This window comes from Benincasa hispida, chromosome 10 (assembly GCF_009727055.1).
Source record: "Benincasa hispida cultivar B227 chromosome 10, ASM972705v1, whole genome shotgun sequence".
Classification (NCBI taxonomy): Eukaryota; Viridiplantae; Streptophyta; class Magnoliopsida; order Cucurbitales; family Cucurbitaceae; genus Benincasa; species Benincasa hispida.
The window spans coordinates 42,206,812-42,217,505 of NC_052358.1; the positions used below are offsets into that span (position 1 = coordinate 42,206,812).

General features: G+C 32.1%; 2 protein-coding genes across 2 annotated transcripts; one reads left to right on the top strand and one right to left on the bottom strand.

The window, feature by feature from the left end:
• The first annotated feature begins 3,646 nt into the window (after positions 1-3,646).
• On the top strand, positions 3,647-4,456 carry LOC120087973 (chitinase 1-like). Its single transcript, XM_039044999.1, has one exon. The coding sequence runs from the start codon at positions 3,647-3,649 to the stop codon at positions 4,454-4,456; it is 810 nt and encodes a 269-aa protein (XP_038900927.1).
• A 1,344-nt stretch (positions 4,457-5,800) lies between these two features.
• On the bottom strand, positions 5,801-10,427 carry LOC120087698 (probable indole-3-pyruvate monooxygenase YUCCA10). The gene is made up of 5 exons (XM_039044564.1): positions 10,135-10,427; positions 9,500-9,821; positions 7,974-8,207; positions 7,546-7,668; positions 5,801-5,980 (listed from the first exon to the last, which is right to left on the bottom strand). The coding sequence occupies exons 1-5, from the start codon at positions 10,425-10,427 to the stop codon at positions 5,801-5,803; spliced, it is 1,152 nt and encodes a 383-aa protein (XP_038900492.1).
• Positions 10,428-10,694: the final 267 nt, after the last annotated feature.

The following is a 10,694-nucleotide window of genomic DNA, read 5'->3' on the forward strand; positions in this document are numbered from 1 at the left end:
ATTTCTTCTCCTTTGAATATTGTATTGATTTTGAAGATGTTTCGTGGCTGAAGGGTAAGAACTTAGCTTGGGTTTTGTAGTTTGATTTTGTTCCAATTCGATTCTTGAGACTTTGTTATGTAATTATGTGAGTTTATTCTAAATTTATGAGAATTTATCTTGTGCTTATTCTTCAATTGTCTTGCATAGGATAATCTAACAAATTAGCTATGCATGTATAATTAATTGCTTTGATTGGCCCTAATTTGTAATCGTTAGGTAGACGTCACCTAGAAGTAAGGGTTAAGTTAGTTTGTTGTGTTAAATTAGGATTCCATTTAGCAAGCATTTACTTTCTAACTTAGATATTTCTCGCTTAATTAATTGGTTAGACGATGAAAATAAATTATTTGGCTTAGCTTTTTCTTGAATCTTAATGCTTGTTGATTGATAGATTAGTTGAGGATTCTCGCATTTCCTTTAATTAACTTGATTTTATGGATCCCCACCCCCGATTACTTCCTACAAGTACCAATTTTTGAGGAATCCAAATCGACTCTCTATGCTTTGACCCCACACTTGTCGCTTGTACTACTAGTTAGTATAAGTAGTTAGTTCGATGCATTTATAATTTCTCTATCATTCCTATTTAATTTTGCAATTAATTTATTATTATATTTTATTTGTATGAAATTAGTTACTATAATTTGTTCTTGAAATTAATTGCTCGCATTTGATTATTTAGGTTGATGATGAACAACTATAGAAGGACCGAGTTATGTCTGTGGGGTCGAGAAATAGAGGATTCCAACTCCCAGTTGCAGGCCAAACAAGTATGGGTAAATCCAGAGGCATGGATTGGCTTATTTGTGTAGCACGGGTTCACGAACACGGTGAATCTGGTGGCCTACTAGCCATGTTGTGTACTCGTCCTGACATATGCTATGCAATTAGAATCGTCAACAGATATCAGTCCAATCTTGGATATGATCATTGGACTGCCATTAAAAAAATCCTCAAGTATCTTCGAAGAACAAAGGATTATATGCTTGTATATGGTGCTAAATATTTAATCCTTATTAGAGACACTGATTCTGACTTTCAGACCGATATAGATTCTAGGAAATCTACTTCGGGGTCAATATTCATTCTGAACGAAGGAGCTATAGTGTGGAGGGGTATAAAGTAAAGTTGTATTGCTGACTCCACCATAGAAGCTGAGTATGTAGCTTCATGTGAAGCAACCAAAGAAGCAGTATGACTCAGAAAGTTCCTGACTGATTTGGAAGTAATTCCAAATATGCATCTGTCGATTACTCTGTATTGTGATAATAGTAGAGTATTTGTCAACTTAAAGGAACCTAGAGCCATAAGCCTGGGAAACACATCGAGCGCAAGTACTATTTCATCAGGGAGATCGTACATCGAGGAGACGTGATTGTCATGCATATTGCCTCTGAAGACAACTTGGTTGATCCATTTACAAAGACCCTCTTGACTAAAGTGTTCGAGAGTCACCTAATGGAATTAGGACTGTGAGATAGATAGAACTAATGCAAGTGGGAGAAGTACTGGTTACAAAGACCCTCTCGACTAAAGTGTTCGAGGGTCACCTAGTGGAACTAGGACTGTGAGATAGATAGAACTAGTGCAAGTGGGAGAAGTACTGAGTATCTGATACCCTAGTTTATAGCCTCAAGCACCTTGATCTCACTTCCTCTTGAAATGAACTTAAAACCAATCAAATGAACACATCCAAAATGGTCCCAGAGCACCCATCGATATCCTCTAACTAGCTAATAGGATTCCACGAAGCATCCCCATTTGGCTTCCACCAATTGATAGGTAGAGGGTTCCTTCAAACAGTTAAGGCCAAAGTTAGATGAAGACATTCTTTTCACAAGGTATTTCTTAATTCCCATAAGGGCATAATCAAAGAGACAGTATTTCATTGATGTATTTGAAAATTGACAAGCTGATGATATAAAAGTCAGATTAAACTCTATAGAACAACACTTGTGTCTGGCCTTCCAAATCTTCCAAGCAATAACCACAATCTTACCAAGTTCTTAATGAGAACTTCGTTCAATGAGCCAACACCAAAAATCTAGATTGTCTCATCTAGTCTTGTTTCCATAGAGAGAATCCACATTTGTTTCAAAGAAAGTGGGGGCAAATGTCCTTCACAACCTGACATTTCCATGATGTACTAGATAAAAATGATACTCTATAGCAAATAAATAAAGATATAAACTAAGTTCTCTAATAACAAGTGTATGAACATATGCTGGTTGATAGATATCGTGTATGAGTAATATAATTTAATATACTCAATATTTAGAATATTAGTTGACTTATATTTCACAGTTTATACTCTAAGACTTTCATAAATGTATCAATTAAAATTTAAACTATTAATTATATCAATTTAAATCCTAAACTTTCATAAGTGTATCAATTTACACTGATTTCGTTCAACAAATTAAATTTTGTGTGAAACATATAATTATTTCTATTTATTAAACTTCTAAATTTTTATAAGTGAATTATTTTAAACTTTTCTTTAATTACATTTGAAAATCATCTATGCATCAATTGTCTCAAGTGTGGTAGACTTTTTCAAATATAGGGTTTTACAAAATGGACAATTAGGGTTGATTTCATGGATATTCCTCGGATTGAAATTCTAACAAAGAATCTAAAACGAATCTAACTTTTTTTTAAAGTTTAATTGATACGATTCTTTACACCAAAACATACAATTTTTTAAGTAGGAAGAGACGAGAAAAATCATTGTTGGAAAGAGGGTTTCTTTTCTTGTCTTATTTAACGCCGGCTTTGATCAAAATTAGGTTGGCCGGCATGTCCAAGAAGTCAGATGATATATAAAATCCTCACTTCAAAAACTTCATGTTCATCATTATATAATATTCAACCCAATAAGTACTCATACTTACATAATTGAAGATGATGATCAGACCAAATCAGCTTCAATTTCTCTTCTTCATCGCTGCAACTTCACTTCTATGCTTCACTAAGTTCTGCTGTAAGCCAAATCTCGAACAATACTTGTATATATCTTGAACTACAATATCATCTTTTTGCAATTTATCTAATAGTTATATTATTGACCGAGTGGATTGTAAAAAGATAGATGCAATCTTAGATGCACCAAGTATTTTCTAATCTCAATGCTTTACTTTTTTTCTTCTTCCAATTTTGTTAGTTGAATTTTTGTTCACAATCGGGCTAAAATGTTGAGAATGGAAATGATCACTATAAATTTAAAACAATATTATTCTTCATTTATTACCTTCTACTTTAATCACATTTTATGAAAAAAAAAAAAAAAAGATTTAGATTGAGTTCATTATTGTGTGTTTGGTTACATTTTCTTAGTGATTTTATTGATAAATTTGTTTGGTTGCACAATATTCTAAAAGTGATTCTATGAATGGAAAGTTACTTAAAAGTTGATTTCTAGTCAATCATGTTGTAATCACATTTTGAAGAATCAACTTTTAAAATGGTTTTTTCACAAAACATTTGAAGTCAATTTGATTATCTATTCCAAAAGTGTTTTTTTGTTTCTAAAATCCAAACAAAATTTTTGAACCTTTAATCCAAATTACACGCCTTTTCTAAATATGTAGATGGAAAAAAAGTGATGATGGAGTACATCGGAGCAACAGGCGTTCCGATCACCTTCAACAACGTCCCGATCTTCGATGACATCGACTTTCATTTCATCCTCAGCTTCGCCATCGATGCAGATCCCTCCGCCAATCCTCAAAATGGGAAGTTCTCCCCCTATTGGGAGCCCTCCCTAACCCCAGAATCAGTTGCAGCCATTAAAGCTCAACACCCAAATGTCAAAGCCCTAGCCAGCCTTTCCGGTTGGAGTCTCGACAACATCGTCCTCCGGTGGCGCAACCCTCCAAACCCTAATCTCTGGATCTCCAATGCCTTCTCCACTCTCCAAGACCTCGTTGTCAAATACCACCTCGACGGCATCGACGTCGACTACGAGAATTTCCCGAGACATGGCTCCAACTTCGCTTTCTGCATTGGAGAGCTCATAACCCTATTGAAGAACCAAAGTGTAATCTCAGTAGCCACAATTGCACCGTATTACTCGACGGTGTTGCCGTACTTGGAGCTCTTCCATGGCTATGGGAAGGTGATTGATTTTGTGAACTACCAATTTTATACTGACAAGGTGACAACTGCAGAGGCGTATTTGAAGAGATTTGAGGTTCGAGCTAAGGAGTTTGGGAGAGGGAAGTTGTTGCCGAGTTATGAGGTGAATGGGAGAGGGATTCAAGGGGATGCTTTTTTTGAAGCTTTGAGTTTGTTGGATGAAAATGGATTTGATGTTAATGGAGTCATGATCTTCTCTGCAGATGCTTCCTTGTCCAATGACTTCCATTTTGAGACCAAATCTCAACAATTCTTGCTTAATTCAACTACATCATAAATTTGAATCGTCTTTCGAAATGACAATTGATGTCTTATCTAGTAAATTATGTTCTTCGAATTAAATATTCAAATAATGCATGAATATAAACTATTAATGTAATTCATAATTTACAGTGAATTTACACATTATTTTCACTCTTAATACTTATTGAATTATATTCTTGCATTTTAATTTGGATGGTAAGAGATTATTTTAAAGTATGGCTTGATGTACGTGTGGTTATTGCACTTACATTAGAGTTAATCAAGTTTTAACAATTAGGGGATACTTGAAAAGAAAAAGAAAAAAAAGCTTACTGATTAGGCCTTTTTTACACTCCAAATAGTCGTGAAAGGAGGATAATGAGATTAATAGGTATTATGAAATATCCTACGTATATGATTGATATATATATATATACTTTCATTTGTTTAGTTTTAACCGAGCAATTAGGGCTGTATATATATTCATCTTAATCCAAATGAAAAGGAAAATATTTTTTTGTGACAATTGGCATTGTTCGTACGAGATTTTTGTAGAAACGTAGTTCATGGAGTTGAATTTAGATTTACATAGATTTATGCGATTTGTGGTTCAATCTCCAACACTTAAGATTTTTTAATTCTCTCTTAGATGTATACCTGTCACTCAGGAGATGGAGCAAATCGATATTTCTTGAATTTAAACTCTAGAAAGATCATCAAGTGTCGTATAGTCTTTAGAAATTTAGGGCCGAGAGTTTTGATGATTGGTGAATTATCTCCTAAGTTAAATCACTTCGGAGTTTTAAATTTCTGAATCTAAAAGGAAAAAAAAAAAAAACCACTCTTTTACGGAGGTTCCATATATGGCAATGTGGGCTTGGGTTTGGATTTGGACAATCCTTGATCTCAATCAGGTAGATTTTGGACTTTGTTGGTATTTGGACAAAAAAACTTATTTTTGGGCTCGAGCCTAAATTTCATGATCCCCAATTAGGATCCAACCAACAATTATTCAAACCAATAGTCATGATCGAAAACACATGTGTCATTATTATTTCAAACACTTAAAATAATTCTAAATTTAATAATGTGTGATTTCATCGTTAATTTGACTAAGTTGAGGAATGAGTAACAATTTGTTTGATTGGTTAAAAAATTTTCATGGAAGAACATGCAGGTCATTTAAGAAGCAAAAGCTAATAATTAAAGTAGCATCATATAATATAAAAATAAAAGAAATAAAGTTTATATAAAATTATGAAGTAAAAGTGAAGGCAAAATAGTTTGCAAACCCAAATAAAGATATAGGGTTACAAAAGCTAAGCATGCATATATATAACTTGAGAAGTAGTGTAGGTAGGAGAGGGTAAGATGGGTATTATTTGAATTTGTTAGATATAATGTTGCTAATGTCTTGTGCTACAGCCTTTGCATCAGCAGAAACTCCAGCCAACCCTTGCCTTGACAATCCAACACAATAAACCTTCTTCTCTCCCTTCCAATGCTTTGGGATTCCATTTCTTGGCATTCCCCTTTCATTTAGCACCAATTCATAATCCTACATATATATGTACATATATTCATCAATAATTACAAACATACGCTATTAAATTTTCATTCACAACTTGAATTATTCAAAGTTACGCTTCCATTCACATCAATACGATCCAAAGAAAATTTCGAGTTACACCATTAAATTTTGAAGGTTGTATTAATTTAAAATCCTAAATTATTTGTAACGGTATCAATTAACGGTTCCCCTTTAGACTTAGCTTGTCGTGCGTAATAGACCTTTTAAATTGTTATAAATGAATTAATTTAGACCGTTTATTAAGATTATATTTGAGAACCATTCATGCATTATATTCAATTCTTACACTCGTGTATATGGACTTTTTCAAATATTGGATTAATAAAATGAAGGGTTGAAATTGATGCATGGACAATTTTTAAAGGAGAGTCTAAATTGATTAACTTAGGAAAGTTTAATTGATAAAATTATAAGTATAATATTTATCCAAACAAAATATAATGTCCACTTAAAGAGTTTAAATTGATATTCTCGTCAAGGGTTGTTTGGCCCATTGAGATGGTAATAAGAATATATTTTCATTTTCATTTTTCCATATTTTATACTAGCGATATCTATTTTCTACTTTATAAAATATTTTAAATATCATAAACCAATTCTAATTAATTTTAGAAATAAAATTTAATTCTTTTTAGAGATAAATATGGGTTTCATCCGAAAACTAAAGTAATTAATTAACAATCTGAAACTATTGTAGATAAATATGAGTTTTCTTCTCAAACTAATTGTGAATTAGTAGATTATACCTAATAATTGGGAAGGTCTCTCCATCTTTCTTTCTTACGTGGGATACATTTGTAACTTTCATTACGTAAATTTCGCTTTAAAAATATTATAAATTAAGGGTATTTTTTATTAACATTTTTTCGGTTGTGTTTTTCAAAACAATAAAGTTACTACGAGTGTAAACAGGTTGGATTGAATTGGATTGAGGGTATTTTTTGAACTAGTAAAAAAATTCAAATTAATCGAATTGGCTACCCGAATTACTCAAATAGGGTCATCAACCCAATCTAACTCTTATAATTTGGGTTGAATAATCCAAGTTATTCGAGTTGTTAGATAATTTGAACATCCCTAATAACTATATATGTTTTATATCCTTCTGTGTTTGATTTATGGTTTTCATAGACCTATTCAATGCTACATGAGAAATTCTGTATAAGTCTTTTACATAAGCTTTTAAAGTCATAATTATTAGTATTATAGTGATGATTGTGTATGCGTGATTTTTTTTCCCTCATTTGAAAATATTTTTTTAAGTATTTAGTACGGTAAATTATAAATTCAATACAACATTTTATTTCATCATAAAGATTTTATACTCTTCATTTTGTTTTAAAATCTTCACATTTTTGTAACCACATAAATTTGGCTCAACAAGTCTAACAAGAATAGTAAAAAGTGTGTAATATACAGACAGATTACTAATATGAAATTTAAAAGTAAAAGAAAATTTATATGGTAGAAAAGAAAATAAAAAAATAAAAAAATAAAATAAAAAAAAGCTTAAACTTTGGTGATGTAAATACCTGCAGCCAGTTGTTAGCAGAGCTTTTATAGCCAGTGGCAAAGACAATGGCATCAAATTTCTTCCTCACTCCATTTTCAAACTCAATTGTTTCCCCATCAATGTTTGATATCTGTGGAACAACCTATATATACATATATTTAAATTTTGTGCAGCACAATATATATGGTAATAATAATCAAAATTTGTGTAACCGTAATATAGATCAATCATAATGAACTACAATCACAAACGTAATTAAATTGTTTTTACTATATTTAGATATAATTATGAATCTATCAGATTTGTTGTTACCATTACTATTACTATTTAGGGTTAACGATAACGGTTTTGATAGATGTGACAAGAAATGTAATAAATTCATAATGTTCATGTTGTAACAATAACAATAATGGTAATGATATGGATATAATAAAATATATAAAAAACCTTAATTTGACCAGCTCGGATCTTGGAAATAGTTCCGACATCAATGACGGGCGTCTTCCCGGCGGCGTATTTGAGCTCCATAGGACCCAACTTGGGGCGACAAATCCCATAAGCCGACATGTCGCCAAATTTGAGCTTAGAGAGGGCTGTGAGAAGTGCATCCACAACATACATCGGCATATACTTCATCATAACCATTCCCACATACACCATTTCTCTGTTCAGCACGTGCAACTTCAATACCCATTTTCCACCGTTAGATTCATCCACCCAAAAAATATATATATATATAACGATACTTGAGTGAATTATAAGTTAAAAAAATACTAAAAGCTAGTTTTAAGATTGATTGAAAGTAGACGTTGATTGAATTTAGATACAAATAATAAGTTTAAAGTACGGAAGAAAAAAATTAAGATTGTTTGGAAATGATGGGGGTGAGAATAGTTATGTGTATAACTTTGAAGAACTTTAAATCATAGTGTAATTGAATTTATTAAATTATTCTTAAACCATATAATAAAAAATCATAGCAATACAATCTTCCACGTACATAAGTTTTGTTTCATATAAAGGTTTTTCCTTTTTTTCCGTTTGCAAAGGTTGACATATATAAAAATACGTTAATGCAGTGAATGTGATCAAAGCAAATGAAATTTAGGAGAACACGTGTTTAGATGAATGCATGCAAAATTATCCAAAATTTAATTCTAAGTTAATTCCATATATAAGAAGAAAAATCTAATTTAATTAAAGAAAAGAATGAAATTATATATATAGGAACACTTTTCCATGCAACTAGGTCTCTCTCATGGTTTACCTATGCAATATAATATCTTAAACATCAATTATAAGCGAATGCATGTAGCTCCGTAAGTTTTGACCACAATATTTAGAGAGAGATAAATCTAACATTTATAATTAATTTAAGAGAAAAATCATTATTAAAAAGAAAATATAAATCTTATCATATTTTGATAATGTCAAGAAAGAGAAAGATACAATTTTTGAGTAAAAAAAATAGTGACAAGTGTATTATGTACAACAATATAAATGATCTAATTTGATATATTATGTTAAATTATCATTAGATCCAAGTCCTTAAGAGAAAAAAAGAGAAATCTTATTACCATAAAAAGGAGAACTATAATATCAACTATTGCATGTTGAATGGTTGGATCAATTCTAGGAGTTTGACTTTGTATAGTGATAGATAGTATGCTATTTTAACGTATAAAATCCAAGTTTTTAAGGAAGAGTGAAACTGTAGTTGAGTCTTCTATTTGTAACAATTTATATTGAAAAAGAATTTCAAATTTTGGCCAATTTAAATGTATCTTAGTTGGCTAAGAGATCATATCACATATTGGAATTCTCTTACCATAAAATCTTATGGGTATTGGAGAAATAAGGTTGTTGCATGCATATACAAACAATTTTAACTTATTACTTTCCTATTTATCATGTTAAATTAGTTTAAATTAAAATCTAATATTGAACTTAAATAGAAATTAGAGACAACTTACAGGGCTTCTAATAACAATTGAAGGCTGAGCTCCATAATTAGAGAGGTCATAAGCAATTTCCATGCCAGAATTTCCACATCCAACCACTAAAACATCTTTCCCTTCAAATGCTTGTCCACTCTTATAGTTACTTGAATGAACAATCTCTCCGCCGAAGGTGTTCAACCCAGTCACCTCCGGCACGTGCCCGACGCTGTTCTCTCCGCTCGCAACCACCAAGAACTCCGCCGCGTAAACCTCCATCTCCCCCGTCTCGATGTTCCTCGCCTCCACCCTCCAGTTCTTCTCCCCATCCTCCTCTAACCATGCCCTCTCCACACTCCTGCAAATCAACAACTCTATCAAACTTTTGGCTATGTGTCGATAGTTCCGTTTAATATCGATATTAAAAGTTAACCAGAACATCACTCTCGTGAATATTATGTTAATAATAAAAATTCTTAACCTATGTTCAAGTTAACTTAATTCAAAATTTCATGTCAACTAATATAAAGCTAAAATTACCAATATTGAAGTCAGGGATTTGATTAGAATTCAAGAGTTTTGAGATGTAACATTCTTAGTGACATATTCATAAGAGCAAAAACTTTGATATTTCTGTCTATACTGATATTATTTAAAAAGAACTTCATTACCTACGATAGCGAGGCTTTACGTTGAACTTGGAAACGTATTCGTCGAGATACTGGACAAAGGTGGCTCGGGACATGAAGGTCGGGGTGGAGGAGGAGTGAGACATCAAGGGAAGAGAGCAAAAGTCTTTAGCTAAGTGAAGGCATAAACGATCATAAGCTCTCTTCTTCCAAAGAGAAGCATAGCAATCTTCTTTCTCTAAAACAATGTTCGGAATTGAGAGATGATTTAGGTAAGCTGAGGTAGCCAAGCCAGAAGGGCCAGCACCAACAATCACCACTCTCACTTCTTCCATTCTACCAATAATATGAACAACCGTTTTTTTTTCCTGTGATTTATTTTTTAAAATTGTTGATCCTTTTATAGTGATAGGTAGATGCTAGCTGCCAAAGTTGTGAGGTTAATGGTTAATTAACTTTTAGTGACGGTTTCATTATTCTTGGTGTTTGTTTTCAGTAAAAGCATTTTTGAAGAAATGTTTTTAGGCTAGATGCACCATTTTATATGAAAATTGCAAAAACACCCCTTTTTTCTCTTCTTTTTAGAGTTGAATGACACGTCG

What these genes read in the sequence shown, in the direction of transcription:
- LOC120087973 (XM_039044999.1), top strand. Translation starts at nt 3,647, where the DNA reads ATGATGGAGTACATCGGAGCAACAGGCGTTCCGATCACCTTCAACAAC.
- LOC120087698 (XM_039044564.1), bottom strand. Translation starts at nt 10,427, where the DNA reads ATGGAAGAAGTGAGAGTGGTGATTGTTGGTGCTGGCCCTTCTGGCTTG. An exon ending in TCCGAGCTGGTCAAATTAAG is followed by an intron (nt 7,669 to 7,973) that starts GTTTTTTATATA and finishes ATGTATATATAG; the next exon opens with GTTGTTCCACAGATATCAAA. An exon ending in CTGCTAACAACTGGCTGCAG is followed by an intron (nt 5,981 to 7,545) that starts GTATTTACATCA and finishes ATATATATGTAG; the next exon opens with GATTATGAATTGGTGCTAAA.